Genomic DNA, 22,467 nt, shown 5'->3' with positions numbered 1-22,467 from the left:
TTTTTTTTAAGAGTACCACCGCCCACTTGTGGACATTGGTGGTATTGCAACTGGGCTTAAAGTGGTGCTATATATGTTCTTTTAATTTTTTTTAAGCTGTTGAACACAAACTTATCAATCACGGCCAAAACATACATCACATTCATTTAGTTGTTTATAGGCAATAATTATTCTGTGACTGAGATGTTTAATTTTAACACGTTTTGCTACATGATTACAATTTACGTACTAATTTAATTTACTAATGGGTGAAAAAAGTTTTAAGGAGCCATTTTAGCAGCATATTTACCCATTATTTTTTATATCATTACTGTAAAGAAAAATAATACTAATATATATATATTTTTTAATACAGTTCAACCAAAATATTTCCTTATTTTATGTGTTTATCTTAACTAAAGTATTTCAGCGTGCACTTAAACTACTTACAAAATCATATTCTTTTATCCAAGTAATTTAATGTTGGTTTATTACTTAAAAATAAATATATATATATAAAGAATTATACTTATAAAGTTAATATTCACATATATATGTTTATGGGGTTTTATTAAAAAAATATTTTGTTTTTAACTGTCTTTTTCTTATTTTTGCAGTAAAATACTTCAATATATTTTAATTTATTTAACAAAATAAGTTTTTATTATCATTATGTCAAAGCCTTCACCTTTATTGTGAAAGGGCATATATAAAGAATTATACTTATAAAGTTAAAATTCACATAGATTTGTATATATGGTTTTTTTTATTAAAAATAATAATATTTTGTATTTAACTGTCTTTGTCTTATTTTTGCAGTAAAATAATTCAATATATTTAAATTTATTTAACAAAAAATGTTCTTTTATTATTGTTGTTTGAAAGTCTTTACTTTTATTGTGAAAGGGCCGGTACGGGAAGTGAGCCGCGCATGCTTCCGCCGCGCTTCCTCCGTCAGCTCGGCCACTTCCAGCTCAGCGCAGTCGCTCCGCTGTAGCCCAGAGCGTCACCATGTCCGCGGACCCGTGCTCCTTCGCCTCCATCGGCAGCTGCGTCACCAAACACCTGAACCTGCAGCTGCACGTGGACTTCGACAGACGCGTCATCAAGGGGAAGGTGGAGCTGACGGTGGAGGCGCTCGAGGACCGCTTCTCCGTGCTGGTGAGAGGGTTAACGGAGCCCGGTCGGTGCCGCCGCCGCCGCCGCTTCCGCTGCTGCTGGCTGCGCCGGGTGTAGCTGTAGCTTGCGTGCTAGCGTCAAAGCTAACGGTGGCGTCCGTTGCGCGACATGAACATAAACAAACGGAACCTCTTCGGGAAAAGTCGTCAATTCTGACTTATCCGGTTAATCACGTGTGAATCATCATTGAATCATATTAAAGTAAACCCACTACTAAATTATATATATATATTTTTAACAGAGATTACGGCCGATTAAATGTGCTAACAGCGAATGTTATTATTGCTAACTTAAATGTTGTTTACTTTTTCATTATAGATTGTTATGGTTTATTTCATGTTAAATCTGCACTTTTTTTGACTGGGGTTTGGTCTGTGGTGTCAGGTGCGTGTGTGTTCTTGTACTTGCAGCATACTGAGGACCAGTGAGGGTTTTTAACCAACATAGTGAGGACATTTTGGCCGGTCCTCACTTTGTTTTCATTGAAATCACTTCCTTAGGTTGCTATAACATGCTATAATCAATTTGTCCCCAAAAAAACTCACTTTTTGGACGACGTAGTATAGTATGACTGGGTCGTATAACAATATTTTGGGTCAAATTTTGTGTACATTTTTGGGACAAATTTTGGACCAAAAAATGTGGATCAAATTTTGGACCAAAAATTTTGGGTCACTTTTTTTTTCAAATTTTGGACGACATAGTATAGTATGACGTTTTTGTCAAATTTTGGACCAAAAATTAAAAATAAATCAATAAATAAAAGTTTTCCAGCCCTTTTTGCTCTGGGGCTCCACCTGCCGACATTTTATGGTACTGCAACCAGTTCTTTGTAGATGTCGTTCATGAAGTAGATGTTTGTAATTGTGTTGATTTATAAAGTGGAAATGATGGTCCTCAGTATGCAGCAAGTACAAGAGTGTGTGTGTGTGTGTTGGGAGTTACACTGAACTTTGGTCAGTAATCTGGACTTTGACTGATGCACCTGAGCAGGTGTGTGTTCATCAGAGGAAAAAACCTGCTGACTGAGTGTTCAATAATCAAGCTATAATTAAAAAGTTAAATGCTGATTCGGCAGAACTCTGATAAACTCTGATGAACCCCGTGCTTCGCGTAAAACACATAAGATATGTTTAATTTTGATGTTTTCTTAAATTTACATATATATTTTTGACTCCCCCCGCCCCCCCCCCCCCCTCTCCCTCAGACTCTCGACACCCGCGACCTGACCGTCGTCTCCGTGACGACCAATGGACAAGCGGCGCGATTCAGTCTCGGCGCCAAGCACAGCTTCAAGGGGGCGCCGCTGGAAATCACGCTGCCCTTTGACCTCTCCAGGTGACCTCACGTCCAAAAAAAAGTTGTTGCTGTTTGTGTCTCACTGTGTTGACCGTGTGTGTGTGTGTGTGTGTGTGTGCGCTCTGGGACCAATCAGAGGGCAGCACGTGATCGTGGAGGTGACCTACGAGACGTCTCCGTCCGCCACGGCGCTGCAGTGGCTCTCGCCCGAGCAGACGGCCGGGAAGACGCAGCCGTACCTGTTCAGTCAGTGTCAGGTGAGGTCGCCGTGGAAACGGGGGGGGGGGTTTGAGGAAGCGACGGTTGGAGGTTGAGTGATGAGGAAACGTGTGAGGACACATTGTGAGGACACACGTGAGGACACTTCCTTCCTCCCCCGAGCTCCGATGTTGACATCTCTGACTCTCACGGAAAAAAGTGAAGTTCACGTCTCCCACACCAAACCCCATAGAGAAAAAAATCACCGATCTTTTTTAACGTCGTTTTACGGGTTTAATTCAGTGACACAGAATCACCACGGGGGGGAGCAGTCGAGCGGTTTGGTTGGTGTGTGGGACACAACAAAAATGTCCCCCTCTGTCCTCTGTGTCTCTCAGGCTCATCACTGCAGGAGCATGATCCCCTGTCAGGACAGTCCGTCTGTCAAACACAGCTACTACGCTCAGGTAAGTCACAGAGGACACGTGTCCAAACACTGTCCCCTGTTGTGTCTCTGTCCCATGGATGTTTTTGTCTTTGTCCTCTGTGTCTCAGTTCTTTGTGTCTCTGTCTTTCATGAGTTTGTGTCTCTGTCCCGTAAGTCTTGGCCTCTATGTCCTCAGGTGTTTGTGTCCATGTCCTCTTATGTCTCAGGACTTTGTGTCTCTGTCCCTTTGTCTTTGTGTCCATGTCCTCTTATGTCTCAGGTCTTTGTGTCCATGTCCCTTTGTCTTTGTGTCCATGTCCTCTTATGTCTCAGGTCTTTGTGTCTCTGTCCCTTTGTCTTTGTGTCAATGTCCTCTTATGTCTCAGGTCTTTGTGTCCATGTCCCTTTGTCTTTGTGTCCATGTCCTCTTATGTCTCAGGTCTTTGTGTCCATGTCCCTTTGTTTTTGTGTCCATGTCCTCTTATGTCTTTCGGTCCATGTCCTCTTATGTCTCAGGTCTTTGTGTCTCTGTCCCTTTGTTTTTGTGTCCATGTCCTCTTATGTCTTTGGGTCCATGTCCTCTTATGTCTCAGGTCTTTGTGTCTCTGTCCCTTTGTTTTTGTGTCCATGTCCTCTTATGTCTCAGGTCTTTGTGTCCATGTCCTCTTATGTCTCAGGTCTTTGTGTCTCTGTCCCTTTGTTTTTGTGTCCATGTCCTCTTATGTCTCAGGTCTTTGTGTCCATGTCCTCTTATGTCTCAGGTCTTTGTGTCTCTGTCCCATTGGTTTTTGTGTCCATGTCCTCTTATGTCTCAGGTCTTTGTGTCCATGTCCTCTTATGTCTCAGGTCTTTGTGTCCATGTCCTCTTATGTCTCAGGTCTTTGTGTCCATGTCCCATTGGTTTTTGTGTCCATGTCCTCTTATGTCTCAGGTCTTTGTGTCCATGTCCTCTTATGTCTCAGGTCTTTGTGTCCATGTCCTCTTATGTCTCAGGTCTTTGTGTCCTCTGTCCCTCAGGTGTCCGTCCCTCAGGACCTGGTCGCCGTGATGAGTGCCGTGCGAGACGGACAGTCCGCCGATCCCCAGGACAGCGGTCGCGTCGTCTACAGGTTCCGACAGACGGTGAGACGAGCGTCTTTTGTCCCCGCTGTCAGTGAACGCAGCGTCGTCGTCGACGTTTTTTTTACGTTAAAACTAACGCGGCGCGTGTCTCTGTCCTCAGGTGGCCATGCCGTCCTACCTGATCGCCATCGTGGTCGGCGCGCTGGAGAGCAGGTAAATATAATAAAGTCGCTCTGGGCTGGTTTTTGCCGCCGCGTTTGGTTGGTTGGTTGGTTGGTTGGTTGACGAGCATGTGACGGCGTGTCTGTGCTCTGATTGGTCGACAGGGAGATCGGCCCCAGGTCCAGAGTCTGGTCTGAGAAGGAGTTTGTGGACAAGGCGGCGTTCGAGTTCTCTGAGGTTTGAGACTTTCAAAACAATGTTTACGTTTTTTATTTTAGTATGACGTTAGCATTAGCGGTAGCGTTAGTGTAAGCGTTAGTATTAGTGTAAGCATTAGGCTTTTATTTTATTATGATGTGAGCATTGGCGTTAGCATTAGCGTTAGCATTAGTTTTAGCATTAGCATTAGTGTAAGCATTAGTATTAGTGTTAGCATTAGTGTAAGCATTAGCGTTAGCATTAGTGTTAGTGTAAGCGTTAGTGTTAGCATTAGGCTTTTATTTTATTATGACGTTAGCATTAGCGTCAGCGTTAGTGTAAGCGTTAGTATTAGTGTTAGCGTTAGCATTAGTGTTAGAATTAGGCTTTTATTTTATTATGATGTTAGCATTGGCGTTAGCATTAGCGTTATGTTAGCATTAGTGTAAGCGTTAGTACTAGTTTTAGTGTAAGCGTTAGTATTAGTGTTAGCATTAGCGTTAGCCTCATGATTGTCGTGTGTGTGTGTCTCAGACTGAAACCATGTTGAAAACCGCCGAGGATCTCGCCGGACCGTATGTTTGGGGTCAGTACGACATCCTGGTTCTGCCGCCGTCCTTCCCATACGGCGGCATGGAGAACCCCTGTCTGACCTTTGCCACGCCCACTCTGCTGGTACGTATTCACACACACACACACACACACGTATATATTAAAGCTTTTTCTTTTTTAAGTCTGCGATATCCTAAGAATAAGTTTTACGACTTTATCTCGTTGTTGGACGGACTTTTCTGACGTTAGCATAACACTCGACTCTGGTGACTTTGTCCTCTTGTCTTTGTCTTCACAGGCGGGAGACAGGTCTCTGTCTAACGTAAGTAAAACCGTCGTTGTCGTCGTAAGGTTCGATGTCGCCCGTTTGTAAGTTTATCGCGCTCGCCGTCCCGTCAGGTGATCGCACACGAGATCTCGCACAGCTGGACGGGTAACCTGGTGACCAACAAGACCTGGGAGCACTTCTGGTACGCACACAAACCGCACGCAAAACACACAAAAGTGTCCCGTTCGCCGCCTGACGCTCCTCCCCCTTTTCGCCGCCTCTGCAGGTTAAACGAAGGTCACACGGTTTACCTGGAGCGGATGATCGGCAGGCGCATGCACGGCGAGCAGTTCCGTCAGTTCAAGGCCATCGGCGGCTGGAAGGACCTGCAGGACTCGGTGAGCGCCCGTTACCGCCCTTTGCTAGCTCGCGTCGCTTCCGACTGCCGCCGGCTAACGTGCCGGAGCGTGTCGTCCCCGCAGGTGAACACCTTTGGCGCCAACAACCCGCTCACGAACCTGGTGCCCAGCCTGGAGGAGGTGGACCCCGACGACGCCTTCTCGTCCGTGCCGTACGAGAAAGGGTTCGCGCTGCTGTATCACCTGGAGGAGCTGCTGGGAGGACCAGGTAACGCTCGCGCGTGCGCACGCGCCTCGTGACGCGCGTCACGCCGTCCGCTCACCGCTTCACTGTGTCTCCTCAGAGGTGTTCATGGGTTTCGTGAAGTCGTACATTCAGCTGTTCGCCTACAGCAGCGTCACCACGGACGACTGGAAGACTCACCTGTTCACCTACTTCAAAGACAAGGTGAGACGGCTAACGCGCGCTAGCCTCGTACCATGATACTGCGGCGTATTTGGACGTCTTACTATACTATGACTTTTTTGTCTCATTTCGGACAATTTAGGACTTTTTGTCTCATTTCGGACATCTCAAGACTTTTTTGTCTCATTTTGGACATCTTACGATACTTTGACTTTTTTGTCTCTTTTTGGACGTCTCATGGCTTTTTTTTGTCTCATTTTGGACGTCTTACTATGCTATGACTTTTTTGTCTCATTTTGGACACCTTACTAAACTATGACTTTTTGTCTCATTTTGGATGTCTTATGACTTTTTTGTCTCATTTTGGACGTCTTACTATACTATGACTTTTTTGTCTCGATTTGGACATCTTACTAAACTATGACTTTTTTGTCTCTTTTTGGACTCCTTATGACTTTTGTCTCATTTTGGACACCTTACTATACTTTGACTTTTTTGTCTCATTTTGGACACCTTACTAAACTATGACTTTTTGTCTCAATTTGGATGTCTTACGATACTATGACTTTTTGTCTCATTTTGGACGTCTTACGATACTATGACTTTTTGTCTCATTTTGGACGTCTTACTAAACTATGACTTTTTGTCTCAATTTGGATGTCTTATGACTTTTTGTCTCATTTTGGACGTCTTACTATACTATGACTTTTTTGTCTCGATTTGGACATCTTACTAAACTATGACTTTTTTGTCTCATTTTGGACTCCTTATGACTTTTGTCTCATTTTGGACACCTTACTATACTTTGACTTTTTTGTCTCATTTTGGACATCTTACGAGAGTATGACTTTTTTGTCTCAATTTGGACGACTTATGACTTTTTTGTCTCATTTTGGACGACTTATGACTTTTTTGTCTCATTTTGGACATCTTACAATACTTTGACTTTTTTGTCTCATTTTGGACACCTTACTAAACTATGACTTTTTTGTCTCATTTTGGACACCTTACTAAACTATGACTTTTTTGTCTCATTTTGGACATCTTACAATACTTTGACTTTTTTGTCTCATTTTGGACACCTTACTAAACTATGACTTTTTTGTCTCATTTTGGACACCTTACTAAACTATGACTTTTTTTGTCTCATTTTGGACATCTTACAATACTATGACTTTTTTGTCTCATTTTGGACACCTTACTAAACTTTGACTTTTTTGTCTCATTTTGGACACCTTACTAAACTGACTTTTTTGTCTCATTTTGGACACCTTACTAAACTACGACTTTTTGTCTCATTTTGGACACCTTACTAAACTATGACTTTTTTGTCTCATTTTGGACACCTTACTAAACTGACTTTTTTGTCTCATTTTGGACACCTTACTAAACTATGACTTTTTTGTCTCATTTTGGACACCTTACTAAACTATGACTTTTTTGTCTCATTTTGGACATCTTACAATACTATGACTTTTTTCTCTCATTTTGGACACCTTACTAAACTATGACTTTTTTGTCTCATTTTGGACATCTTACAATACTATGACTTTTTTGTCTCGATTTGGACATCTTACTAAACTATGACTTTTTTGTCTCATTTTGGACACCTTACTAAACTATGACTTTTTTGTCTCATTTTGGACACCTTACTAAACTATGACTTTTTTGTCTCATTTTGGACGTCTTATGACTTTTGTTTATTTTGGACATCTTACAATACTTTGACTTTTTTCTCTCATTTTGGACACCTTACTAAACTTTGACTTTTTTCTCTCATTTTGGACACCTTACTAAACTATGACTTTTTCTGTCTCATTTTGGACACCTTACTAAACTATGACTTTTTTGTCTCATTTTGGACATCTTACAATACTATGACTTTTTTGTCTCATTTTGGACACCTTACTAAACTATGACTTTTTTGTCTCATTTTGGACATCTTACGAGAGTATGACTTTTTTGTCTCAATTTGGACGACTTATGACTTTTTTGTCTCATTTTGGACGACTTATGACTTTTTTGTCTCATTTTGGACATCTTACAATACTTTGACTTTTTTGTCTCATTTTGGACACCTTACTAAACTATGACTTTTTTGTCTCATTTTGGACACCTTACTAAACTATGACTTTTTTGTCTCATTTTGGACATCTTACAATACTTTGACTTTTTTGTCTCATTTTGGACTTCTTACTAAACTATGACTTTTTTGTCTCATTTTGGACACCTTACTAAACTATGACTTTTTTTGTCTCATTTTGGACATCTTACAATACTATGACTTTTTTGTCTCATTTTGGACACCTTACTAAACTTTGACTTTTTTGTCTCATTTTGGACACCTTACTAAACTATGACTTTTTTGTCTCATTTTGGACACCTTACTAAACTATGACTTTTTTGTCTCATTTTGGACACCTTACTAAACTACAACTTTTTGTCTCATTTTGGACACCTTACTAAACTATGACTTTTTTGTCTCATTTTGGACACCTTACTAAACTATGACTTTTTTGTCTCATTTTGGACACCTTACTAAACTATGACTTTTTTGTCTCATTTTGGACACCTTACTAAACTATGACTTTTTTGTCTCATTTTGGACATCTTACAATACTATGACTTTTTTCTCTCATTTTGGACACCTTACTAAACTATGACTTTTTTGTCTCATTTTGGACATCTTACAATACTATGACTTTTTTGTCTCGATTTGGACATCTTACTAAACTATGACTTTTTTGTCTCATTTTGGACACCTTACTAAACTATGACTTTTTTGTCTCATTTTGGACACCTTACTAAACTATGACTTTTTTGTCTCATTTTGGACGTCTTATGACTTTTGTTTATTTTGGACATCTTACAATACTTTGACTTTTTTCTCTCATTTTGGACACCTTACTAAACTTTGACTTTTTTCTCTCATTTTGGACACCTTACTAAACTATGACTTTTTCTGTCTCATTTTGGACACCTTACTAAACTATGACTTTTTTGTCTCATTTTGGACATCTTACAATACTATGACTTTTTTGTCTCATTTTGGACACCTTACTAAACTATGACTTTTTTGTCTCATTTTGGACATCTTACGAGAGTATGACTTTTTTGTCTCAATTTGGACGACTTATGACTTTTTTGTCTCATTTTGGACGACTTATGACTTTTTTGTCTCATTTTGGACATCTTACAATACTTTGACTTTTTTGTCTCATTTTGGACACCTTACTAAACTATGACTTTTTTGTCTCATTTTGGACACCTTACTAAACTATGACTTTTTTGTCTCATTTTGGACATCTTACAATACTTTGACTTTTTTGTCTCATTTTGGACTTCTTACTAAACTATGACTTTTTTGTCTCATTTTGGACACCTTACTAAACTATGACTTTTTTTGTCTCATTTTGGACATCTTACAATACTATGACTTTTTTGTCTCATTTTGGACACCTTACTAAACTTTGACTTTTTTGTCTCATTTTGGACACCTTACTAAACTATGACTTTTTTGTCTCATTTTGGACACCTTACTAAACTATGACTTTTTTGTCTCATTTTGGACACCTTACTAAACTACAACTTTTTGTCTCATTTTGGACACCTTACTAAACTATGACTTTTTTGTCTCATTTTGGACACCTTACTAAACTATGACTTTTTTGTCTCATTTTGGACACCTTACTAAACTATGACTTTTTTGTCTCATTTTGGACACCTTACTAAACTATGACTTTTTTGTCTCATTTTGGACATCTTACAATACTATGACTTTTTTCTCTCATTTTGGACACCTTACTAAACTATGACTTTTTTGTCTCATTTTGGACATCTTACAATACTATGACTTTTTTGTCTCGATTTGGACATCTTACTAAACTATGACTTTTTTGTCTCATTTTGGACACCTTACTAAACTATGACTTTTTTGTCTCATTTTGGACACCTTACTAAACTATGACTTTTTTGTCTCATTTTGGACGTCTTATGACTTTTGTTTATTTTGGACATCTTACAATACTTTGACTTTTTTCTCTCATTTTGGACACCTTACTAAACTTTGACTTTTTTCTCTCATTTTGGACACCTTACTAAACTATGACTTTTTTGTCTCATTTTGGACACCTTACTAAACTATGACTTTTTTGTCTCATTTTGGACATCTTACAATACTATGACTTTTTTGTCTCATTTTGGACACCTTACTAAACTATGACTTTTTTGTCTCATTTTGGACACCTTACTAAACTATGACTTTTTTGTCTCATTTTGGACACCTTACTAAACTATGACTTTTTTGTCTCATTTTGGACACCTTACTAAACTATGACTTTTTTGTCTCATTTTGGACACCTTACTAAACTGCGACTTTTTTGTCTCATTTTGGACACCTTACTAAACTTTGACTTTTTTGTCTCGTTTTGGACATCTTACAATACTATGACTTTTTTGTCTCATTTTGGACATCTTACAATACTATGACTTTTTTGTCTCATTTTGGACACCTTACTAAACTTTGACTTTTTTGTCTCATTTTGGACACCTTACTAAACTATGACTTTTTTGTCTCATTTTGGACATCTTACAATACTATGACTTTTTTGTCTCATTTTGGACACCTTACTAAACTATGACTTTTTTGTCTCATTTTGGACACCTTACTAAACTACGACTTTTTGTCTCATTTTGGACACCTTACTAAACTATGACTTTTTTGTCTCATTTTGGACACCTTACTAAACTATGACTTTTTTGTCTCATTTTGGACATCTTACAATACTATGACTTTTTTGTCTCATTTTGGACACCTTACTAAACTATGACTTTTTTGTCTCATTTTGGACATCTTACAATACTTTGACTTTTTTCTCTCATTTTGGACACCTTACTAAACTATGACTTTTTTGTCTCATTTTGGACACCTTACTAAACTATGACTTTTTTGTCTCATTTTGGACACCTTACTAAACTATGACTTTTTTGTCTCATTTTGGACACCTTACTAAACTATGACTTTTTTGTCTCATTTTGGACACCTTACTAAACTATGACTTTTTTGTCTCATTTTGGACACCTTACTAAACTATGACTTTTTTGTCTCATTTTGGACATCTTACAATACTATGACTTTTTTGTCTCATTTTGGACACCTTACTAAACTATGACTTTTTTGTCTCATTTTGGACATCTTACAATACTTTGACTTTTTTCTCTCATTTTGGACACCTTACTAAACTATGACTTTTTTGTCTCATTTTGGACACCTTACTAAACTATGACTTTTTTGTCTCATTTTGGACACCTTACTAAACTATGACTTTTTTGTCTCATTTTGGACACCTTACTAAACTATGACTTTTTTGTCTCATTTTGGACACCTTACTAAACTGCGACTTTTTTGTCTCATTTTGGACACCTTACTAAACTATGACTTTTTTGTCTCATTTTGGACATCTTACAATACTATGACTTTTTTGTCTCATTTTGGACACCTTACTAAACTTTGACTTTTTTGTCTCATTTTGGACACCTTACTAAACTATGACTTTTTTGTCTCATTTTGGACACCTTACAATACTATGACTTTTTTGTCTCATTTTGGACACCTTACTAAACTTTGACTTTTTTGTCTCATTTTGGACACCTTACTAAACTATGACTTTTTTGTCTCATTTTGGACACCTTACTAAACTATGACTTTTTTGTCTCATTTTGGACAACTTACTAAACTATGACTTTTTTGTCTCATTTTGGACACCTTACTAAACTATGACTTTTTTGTCTCATTTTGGACACCTTACTAAACTATGACTTTTTTGTCTCATTTTGGACACCTTACTAAACTATGACTTTTTTGTCTCATTTTGGACACCTTACTAAACTATGACTTTTGTCTCATTTTGGACACCTTACTAAACTATGACTTTTTTGTCTCATTTTGGACATCTTACAATACTATGACTTTTTTGTCTCATTTTGAACACCTTACTTAACTATGACTTTTTTGTCTCATTTTGGACATCTTACAATACTATGACTTTTTTGTCTCATTTTGGACACCTTACTAAACTATGACTTTTTTGTCTCATTTTGGACACCTTACTAAACTATGACTTTTTTGTCTCATTTTGGACATCTTACAATACTATGACTTTTTTGTCTCATTTTGGACACCTTACTAAACTATGACTTTTTTGTCTCATTTTGGACACCTTACTAAACTATGACTTTTTTGTCTCATTTTGGACACCTTACTAAACTATGACTTTTTTGTCTCATTTTGGACACCTTACTAAACTATGACTTTTTTGTCTCATTTTGGACATCTTACAATACTATGACTTTTTTGTCTCATTTTGAACACCTTACTTAACTATGACTTTTTTGTCTCATTTTGGACATCTTACAATACTATGACTTTTTTGTCTCATTTTGGACACCTTACTAAACTATGACTTTTTTTGTCTCATTTTGGACGTCTTATGACTTTTGTTTCATTTTGGACATCTTACAATACTTTGACTTTTTTCTCTCATTTTGGACACCTTACTAAACTATGACTTTTTTTGTCTCATTTTGGACGTCTTATGACTTTTTTGTCTCATTTTGGACTTCTTACTGTGCTATGACTTTTTGTCTCATTTTGGACGTCTCATGACTTCTTTTTCTCATTTTGGATGTCTTATGACTTTGTCTCATTTTGGACATCTTACAATACTATGACTTTTTTGACTCATTTTGGACGTCTTACTATACTATGACTTTTTTGTCTCATTTTGGACGCCTTATGACTTTTTTGTCTCATTTTGGACGCCTTATGACTTTTTTGTCTCATTTTGGAAGTCTCATGACTTTTTGTCTCACGTTGAACGCCTTACGATACTTTGACTTTTTTGTCTCATTTTGGACACCTTATGACTTGTCTCATTTTGGACGTCTTACTATACTTTGACTTTTTTGACTCATTTTGGACGTCTTATGACTTGTTTTGTCTCATTTTGGACACCTTGACGTCTGTTTGACATAAACTGAATTGTCAACACTGAAGGTTGGGGACATAAACAGAGTTGATGTTGTCGCAGAGTCTTTGACGCGATGATTGTGTCTTTTGTTGTCAGGTGGACATCCTGAACAAAGTAGACTGGCACGGCTGGATGTTCACACCTGGAATGCCTCCTGTCAAACCTCAGTAAGTAGATCATCAGGTCCACATCAGTCCACATCAGTCCTCCTCCAGGTCCAGGTCTGACGCCGTTTCCTCCTCGGCTTTGTCTTTCAGGTACGACACGACGCTGGCGGACGCCTGCATCAGTCTCAGTCAGAAGTGGATCAAGGTGAGTTTTGTGGCCTGACGAGGACTCGACGAGGTTTTATTTGTCTCTGGGTTGTCCTGAATCCTCCGTCCCCCCCCCCCCCCCCCCACAGGCCAAAGACCAGGACCTGAACGACTTCAACGACAGTGATCTGAAGACGCTGTCGTCCCACCAGCTGATCGAGTTCCTGTCCCTGCTGCTGCATGAGGTAAGTCCTCCTCACATTAGGTCCACCACAGTCCACTGTAGACCGCTTGAGTCCACTTGAGTCCACTTCCCTGTGTGTTTCAGGATCCTCTTCCTCTCACTCACGTGCTGAAGATGCAGCAGCTCTACGACTTCCACTCGTGTCTGAACGCCGAGATCCGCTTCAGGTGAGTCCAGATTCACTCGCTCACTGGATTGGTCGCTGACGCGCGGTTCCTCCTCCTGATTGGCCGGTTTCTCCCCCGCAGGTGGCTCAGGTTGTGCGTCCGCTCCAGGTGGGAGACGGTGGTTCCCATGGCGCTGAAGATGGCGACGGAGCAGGGCAGGATGAAGTTCACGCGGCCTTTGTTCAAGTGAGTGAGCGTTTTTTTTTTTTCCCCTCTTCACGCCGTTTTCTTAGAACGATTCACTCGCTAACGCCGACTTTTCTTTTTCCTTGTTTTCAGAGAAGTCTACGGGTTCGAAAAGTACCGCGAGGAAGCGCTCGGCATGTTTAAGACTCACCGCACGGCCATGCACCCGGTCACCGCAGGGCTGGTCGTCAAGGACCTGAAGGTGGACGTCGGCAACATGTGAACCAATCACAGAGCAGTATTACTGCGACTGCTCAGCGGCCAATCACAGCTCTTCCCTCCAGCAGCCAATCACAGCTTGCCTTCACATCTTTTTTTCATTCTCTTCTGTCGACGTGATTCGTCTCAGGACAGAAAATAAACAATTTTACAAACGATATCAAGGAGTTGCGTTTTTTTGTCCAAAAAATTACAAAAAGGACCTATACTATACTATGTAGTACGTCATACTATACTATGTTTCCAAAATGTGACCATTTTTGGAGAAAAAAAAAATGGTCCAAAATTTGACAAAAACGACATACTATACTATGTCGTCCAAAATCGAATTTTTTTTTTTGAAAAACGTTTTTTTGGTCCAAAACTTGACAAAAACGTCATACTATACTATGTTTCCAAAATGTGACCATTTTTGGAGAAAAAAAATGTTGTCCAAAATTTGACAAAAAAGACAAACTATACTATGTAGTACGTCATACTATACTATGTTTCCAAAATGTGACCATTTTTGGAGAAAAAAAAAATGGTCCAAAACTTGACAAAAACGTCATACTATACTATGTAGTATGTCATACTATACTATGTTTCCAAAATGTGACCATTTTTGGAGAAAAACATTTTTGTCCAAAATTTGACAAAAACGACATACTATACTATGTCGTCCAAAATCGAATTTTTTTTTTTGAAAAACGTTTTTTTGGTCCAAAACTTGACAAAAACGTCATACTATACTATGTAGTATGTCATACTATACTATGTTTCCAAAATGTGACCATTTTTGGAGAAAAAAAGATTTTGTCCAAAATTTGACAAAAACGACATGCTATACTATGTCGTCCAAAATATGAAAAAAACTATAAAATCGTTTTTTTGGTCCAAAACTTGACAAAAACGTCATACTATACTATGTTTCCAAAATGTGACCATTTTTGGAGAAAAAAACATTTTGTCCAAAATTTGACAAAAACGACATACTATACTATGTCGTCCAAAATCAAATTTTTTTTTTTGAAAAACGTTTTTTTGGTCCAAAACTTGACAAAAACGTCATACTATACTATGTAGTATGTCATACTATACTATGTTTCCAAAATGTGACCATTTTTGGAGAAAAAATTTTTTGTCCAAGATTTGACAAAAACAACATCCTATACTATGTCGTCCAAAATCAAATTTTTTTTTTTGAAAAACGTTTTTTTGGTCCAAAACTTGACAAAAACGTCATACTATACTATGTAGTATGTCATACTATATTATGTTTCCAGAATGTGACCATTTTTGGAGAAAAAAAAAAATTGTCCAAAATTTGACAAAAACGACATACTATACTATGTCGTCCAAAATCGAATTTTTTTTTTTGAAAAACGTTTTTTTGGTCCAAAACTTGACAAAAACGTCATACTATACTATGTAGTATGTCATACTATACTATGTTTCCAAAATGTGACCATTTTTGGAGAAAAATTTTTTTGTCCAAAATTTGACAAAAACGACATGCTATACTATGTCGTCCAACATATGAAAAAAACTTTCAAATCGTTTTTTTGGTCCAAAATTTGACAAAAACGACATACTATACTATGTCGTCCAAAATCGAATTTTTTTTTTTGAAAAACGTTTTTTTGGTCCAAAACTTGACAAAAACGTCATACTATACTATGTAGTATGTCATACTATACTATGTTTCCAAAATGTGACCATTTTTGGAGAAAAAAAAATTTGTCCAAAATTTGACAAAAACGACATACTATACTATGTCGTCCAAAATCGATTTTTTTTTTTTGAAAAATGTTTTTTTGGTCCAAAACTTGACAAAAACGTCATACTATACTATGTAGTATGTCATACTATACTGTTTCCAAAATGTGACCATTTTTGGAGAAAAATTTTTTTGTCCAAAATTTGACAAAAACGACATGCTATACTATGTCGTCCAAAATATGAAAAAAACTTTCAAATCGTTTTTTTGGTCCAAAACTTGACAAAAACGTCATACTATACTATGTTTCCAAAATGTGACCATTTTTGGAGAAAACATTTTTTGTCCAAAATTTGACAAAAACGACATACTATACTATGTCGTCCAAAATCGAATTTTATTTTTTGAAAAACGTTTTTTGGTCCAAAACTTGACAAAAACGTCATACTATACTATGTAGTATGTCATACTATACTATGTTTCCAAAATGTGACCATTTTTGGAGAAAAAAAATTTTGTCCAAAATTTGACAAAAACGACATACTATACTATGTCGTCCAAAATCGATTTTTTTTTTTTGAAAAACGTTTTTTTGGTCCAAAACTTGACAAAAACGTCATACTATACTATGTAGTATGTCATACTATACTATGTTTCCAAAATGTGACCATTTTTGGAGAAAAAAAAAATGGTCCAAAATGTGACAAAAACGACATACTATGCTATGTCGTCCAAAATCGAGTTTTTTTTTTTGAAAAACGTTTTTTTGGTCCAAAACTTGACAAAAACGTCATACTATACTATGTAGTATGTCATACTATACTATGTTTCCAAAATGTGACCATTTTTGGAGAAAAAAAATTTTGTCCAAAATTTGACAAAAACGACATGCTATACTATGTCGTCCAAAATCGAATTTTATTTTTTGAAAAACGTTTTTTTGGTCCAAAACTTGACAAAAACGTCATACTATACTATGTAGTATGTCATACTATACTATGTTTCCAAAATGTGACCATTTTTGGAGAAAAAAAAATTTGTCCAAAATTTGACAAAAACGACATACTATACAGTCGTCCAAAATCGAATTTTTTTTTTTGAAAAACGTTTTTTTGGTCCAAAACTTGACAAAAACGTCATACTATACTATGTAGTATGTCATACTATACTATGTTTCCAAAATGTGACCATTTTTGGAGAAAAAATTTTTTGTCCAAAATTTGACAAAAACGACATACTATACTATGTCGTCCAAAATCGATTTTTTTTTTTTGAAAAACGTTTTTTTGGTCCAAAACTTGACAAAAACGTCATACTATACTATGTAGTATGTCATACTATACTATGTTTCCAAAATGTGACCATTTTTGGAGAAAAAAAAAATGGTCCAAAATGTGACAAAAACGACATACTATGCTCTGTCGTCCAAAATCGAGTTTTTTTTTTTGAAAAACGTTTTTTTGGTCCAAAACTTGACAAAAACGTCATACTATACTATGTAGTATGTCATACTATACTATGTTTCCAAAATGTGACCATTTTTGGAGAAAAAATTTTTTGTCCAAAATTGGACAAAAACGACATACTATACTATGTCGTTTTTGATTCTGACAATTTTTTTGAAAAACGTTTTTTTGGTCCAAAACTTGACAAAAACGTCACACTATACTATGTAGTACGTCATACTATACTATATCTCCAAAATGTGACCATTTTTGGAGAAAAAAAAATTGGTCCAAAATTGGACAAAAACGACATACTATACTATGTCGTTTTTGATTCTGACAATTTTTTTGAAAAACGTTTTTTTGGTCCAAAACTTGACAAAAACGTCACACTATACTATGTAGTACGTCATACTATACTATATCTCCAAAATGTGACCATTTTTGGAGAAAAAAAATTTGGTCCAAAATTGGACAAAAACGACATACTATACTATGTCGTTTTTGATTCTGACAATTTTTTTGAAAAACGTTTTTTTGGTCCAAAACTTGACAAAAACGTCACACTATACTTTGTAGTACGTCATACTATACTATATCTCCAAAATGTGACCATTTTTGGAGAAAAAAAATTTGGTCCAAAATTGGACAAAAACGACATGCTATACTATGTCGTTTTTGATTCTGACAATTTTTAAAAAAAACGTTTTTTTGGTCCAAAACTTGACAAAAACGTCATACTATACTATGTAGTACGTCATACTATACTATATCTCCAAAATGTGACCATTTTTGGAGAAAAAAAATTTGGTCCAAAATTGGACAAAAACGACATACTATACTATGTCGTTTTTGATTCTGACAATTTTTTTGAAAAATGTTTTTTTGGTCCAAAACTTGACAAAAACGTCACACTATACTATGTAGTACGTCATACTATACTATATCTCCAAAATGTGACCATTTTTGGAGAAAAAAAATTTGGTCCAAAATTGGACAAAAACGACATACTATACTATGTCGTTTATGATTCTGACAATTTTTTTGAAAAACGTTTTTTTGGTCCAAAACTTGACAAAAACGTCACACTATACTATGTAGTACGTCATACTATACTATATCTCCAAAATGTGACCATTTTTGGAGAAAAAAAATTTGGTCCAAAATTGGACAAAAACGACATGCTATACTATGTCGTTTTTGATTCTGACAATTTTTAAAAAAAACGTTTTTTTGGTCCAAAACTTGACAAAAACGTCATACTATACTATGTAGTACGTCATACTATACTATATCTCCAAAATGTGACCATTTTTGGAGAAAAAAAATTTGGTCCAAAATTGGACAAAAACGACATACTATACTATGTCGTTTTTGATTCTGACAATTTTTTTGAAAAATGTTTTTTTGGTCCAAAACTTGACAAAAACGTCACACTATACTATGTAGTACGTCATACTATACTATATCTCCAAAATGTGACCATTTTTGGAGAAAAAAAATTTGGTCCAAAATTGGACAAAAACGACATACTATACTATGTCGTTTATGATTCTGACAATTTTTTTGAAAAACGTTTTTTTGGTCCAAAACTTGACAAAAACGTCACACTATACTATGTAGTACGTCATACTATACTATATCTCCAAAATGTGACCATTTTTGGAGAAAAAAAATTTGGTCCAAAATTGGACAAAAACGACATACTATACTATGTCGTTTTTGATTCTGACAATTTTTTTGAAAAACGTTTTTTTGGTCCAAAACTTGACAAAAACGTCACACTATACTTTGTAGTACGTCATACTATACTATATCTCCAAAATGTGACCATTTTTGGAGAAAAAAAATTTGGTCCAAAATTGGACAAAAACGACATGCTATACTATGTCGTTTTTGATTCTGACAATTTTTAAAAAAAACGTTTTTTTGGTCCAAAACTTGACAAAAACGTCATACTATACTATGTAGTACGTCATACTATACTATATCTCCAAAATGTGACCATTTTTGGAGAAAAAAAATTTGGTCCAAAATTGGACAAAAACGACATACTATACTATGTCGTTTATGATTCTGACAATTTTTTTGAAAAACGTTTTTTTGGTCCAAAACTTGACAAAAACGTCACACTATACTATGTAGTACGTCATACTATACTATATCTCCAAAATGTGACCATTTTTGGAGAAAAAAAATTTGGTCCAAAATTGGACAAAAACGACATACTATACTATGTCGTTTTTGATTCTGACAATTTTTTTGAAAAACGTTTTTTTGGTCCAAAACTTGACAAAAACGTCACACTATACTATGCAGTACGTCATACTATACCTTGTCTCCAAAATGTGACCATTTTTTTGAAAAAAAAATTTTGGTCCAAAATTTGACAAAAACGACATACTATACAATGTCGTCCAAAATCGAAATCTTTTTTTGAAATTGTTTTTTTTTAGCCTAAAATGTGACCAAAACATCATACTATACTATGGCGTCGACCTCAACGTCATAGTACACTATTTCGTCCAAAATCTGACCTTTTTTTAGAAAAAAAATTTGGTCCAAAATTGGACAAAAACGACATACTATACTATGTCGTTTTTGATTCTGACAATTTTTTTGAAAAACTTTTTTTGGTCCAAAACTTGACAAAAACGTCACACTATACTATGTAGTACGTCATACTATACTATATCTCCAAAATGTGACCATTTTTGGAGAAAAAAAATTTGGTCCAAAATTGGACAAAAACGACATGTCGTTTTTGATTCTGACAATTTTAAAAAAAAACGTTTTTTTGGTCCAAAACTTGACAAAAACGTCACACTATACTATGTAGTACGTCATACTATGCTATATCTCCAAAATGTGACAATTTTTGGAGAAAAAAAATTTGGTCCAAAATTGGACAAAAACGACATACTATACTATGTCGTTTTTGATTCTGACAATTTTTTTGAAAAATGTTTTTTTGGTCCAAAACTTGACAAAAACGTCACACTATACTATGTAGTACGTCATACTATACTATATCTCCAAAATGTGACCATTTTTGGAGAAAAAAAATTTGGTCCAAAATTGGACAAAAACGACATACTATACTATGTCGTTTTTGATTCTGACAATTTTTTTGAAAAACGTTTTTTTGGTCCAAAACTTGACAAAAACGTCACACTATACTTTGTAGTACGTCATACTATGCTATATCTCCAAAATGTGACCATTTTTGGAGAAAAAAAATTTGGTCCAAAATTGGACAAAAACGACATACTATACTATGTCGTTTTTGATTCTGACAATTTTTTTGAAAAATGTTTTTTTGGTCCAAAACTTGACAAAAACGTCACACTATACTATGTAGTACGTCATACTATACTATATCTCCAAAATGTGACCATTTTTGGAGAAAAAAAATTTGGTCCAAAATTGGACAAAAACGACATACTATACTATGTCGTTTATGATTCTGACAATTTTTTTGAAAAACGTTTTTTTGGTCCAAAACTTGACAAAAACGTCACACTATACTATGTAGTACGTCATACTATACTATATCTCCAAAATGTGACCATTTTTGGAGAAAAAAAATTTTGTCCAAAATTGGACAAAAACGACATACTATACTATGTCGTTTTTGATTCTGACAATTTTTTTGAAAAACGTTTTTTTGGTCCAAAACTTGACAAAAACGTCACACTATACTATGTAGTACGTCATTCTATACTATATCTCCAAAATGTGACCATTTTTGGAGAAAAAAAATTTGGTCCAAAATTGGACAAAAACGACATACTATACTATGTCGTTTTTGATTCTGACAATTTTTTTGAAAAACGTTTTTTTGGTCCAAAACTTGACAAAAACGTCACACTATACTATGTAGTACGTCATACTATACTATATCTCCAAAATGTGACCATTTTTGGAGAAAAAAAGATTTGGTCCAAAATTGGACAAAAACGACATGCTATACTATGTCGTTTTTGATTCTGACAATTTTTAAAAAAAACGTTTTTTTGGTCCAAAACTTGACAAAAACGTCACACTATACTATGTAGTACGTCATACTATACTATATCTCCAAAATGTGACCATTTTTGGAGAAAAAAAATTTGGTCCAAAATTGGACAAAAACGACATGTCGTTTTTGATTCTGACAATTTTAAAAAAAAACGTTTTTTTGGTCCAAAACTTGACAAAAACGTCACACTATACTATGTAGTACGTCATACTATGCTATATCTCCAAAATGTGACAATTTTTGGAGAAAAAAAATTTGGTCCAAAATTGGACAAAAACGACATACTATACTATGTCGTTTTTGATTCTGACAATTTTTTTGAAAAATGTTTTTTTGGTCCAAAACTTGACAAAAACGTCACACTATACTATGTAGTACGTCATACTATACTATATCTCCAAAATGTGACCATTTTTGGAGAAAAAAAATTTGGTCCAAAATTGGACAAAAACGACATAGTATACTATGTCGTTTTTGATTCTGACAATTTTTTTGAAAAACGTTTTTTTGGTCCAAAACTTGACAAAAACGTCACACTATACTTTGTAGTACGTCATACTATACTATATCTCCAAAATGTGAGCATTTTTGGAGAAAAAAAATTTGGTCCAAAATTGGACAAAAACGACATGCTATACTATGTCGTTTTTGATTCTGACAATTTTTAAAAAAAACGTTTTTTTGGTCCAAAACTTGACAAAAACGTCATACTATACTATGTAGTACGTCATACTATACTATATCTCCAAAATGTGACCATTTTTGGAGAAAAAAAATTTGGTCCAAAATTGGACAAAAACGACATACTATACTATGTCGTTTTTGATTCTGACAATTTTTTTGAAAAATGTTTTTTTGGTCCAAAACTTGACAAAAACGTCACACTATACTATGTAGTACGTCATACTATACTATATCTCCAAAATGTGACCATTTTTGGAGAAAAAAAATTTGGTCCAAAATTGGACAAAAACGACATACTATACTATGTCGTTTATGATTCTGACAATTTTTTTGAAAAACGTTTTTTTGGTCCAAAACTTGACAAAAACGTCACACTATACTATGTAGTACGTCATACTATACTATATCTCCAAAATGTGACCATTTTTGGA

General features: G+C 35.7%; 1 protein-coding gene across 1 annotated transcript; it reads left to right on the top strand.

Moving 5' to 3' along the window:
• Positions 1 to 974: 974 nt before the first annotated feature.
• On the top strand, positions 975 to 14,339 carry lta4h (leukotriene A4 hydrolase). Its single transcript, XM_083906534.1, has 19 exons — positions 975 to 1,140; positions 2,366 to 2,496; positions 2,594 to 2,714; positions 3,054 to 3,122; positions 4,100 to 4,204; positions 4,305 to 4,357; positions 4,471 to 4,543; positions 5,039 to 5,179; positions 5,355 to 5,378; positions 5,456 to 5,526; positions 5,611 to 5,722; positions 5,807 to 5,951; positions 6,028 to 6,131; positions 13,214 to 13,284; positions 13,375 to 13,429; positions 13,521 to 13,616; positions 13,700 to 13,782; positions 13,864 to 13,968; positions 14,062 to 14,339. Exons 1-19 carry the CDS (start codon positions 991 to 993, stop codon positions 14,189 to 14,191), a joined length of 1,839 nt encoding a protein of 612 aa, XP_083762660.1. The 5' UTR covers positions 975 to 990; the 3' UTR covers positions 14,192 to 14,339.
• The last annotated feature ends 8,128 nt before the right edge of the window (positions 14,340 to 22,467 follow it).

This window comes from Microchirus variegatus (genome assembly GCF_963457635.1).
Source record: "Microchirus variegatus genome assembly, chromosome: 20".
In the NCBI taxonomy this organism is placed as follows: Eukaryota; Metazoa; Chordata; class Actinopteri; order Pleuronectiformes; family Soleidae; genus Microchirus; species Microchirus variegatus.
The sequence above is the reverse complement of the archived record's forward strand: the minus strand, read 5'-3'. Positions and strand labels throughout refer to the sequence as shown.

What these genes read in the sequence shown, in the direction of transcription:
- lta4h (XM_083906534.1), top strand. Translation starts at nt 991, where the DNA reads ATGTCCGCGGACCCGTGCTCCTTCGCCTCCATCGGCAGCTGCGTCACC. An exon ending in ACCTGTTCAGTCAGTGTCAG is followed by an intron (nt 2,715 to 3,053) that starts GTGAGGTCGCCG and finishes TGTGTCTCTCAG; the next exon opens with GCTCATCACTGCAGGAGCAT. An exon ending in AACACAGCTACTACGCTCAG is followed by an intron (nt 3,123 to 4,099) that starts GTAAGTCACAGA and finishes TCTGTCCCTCAG; the next exon opens with GTGTCCGTCCCTCAGGACCT.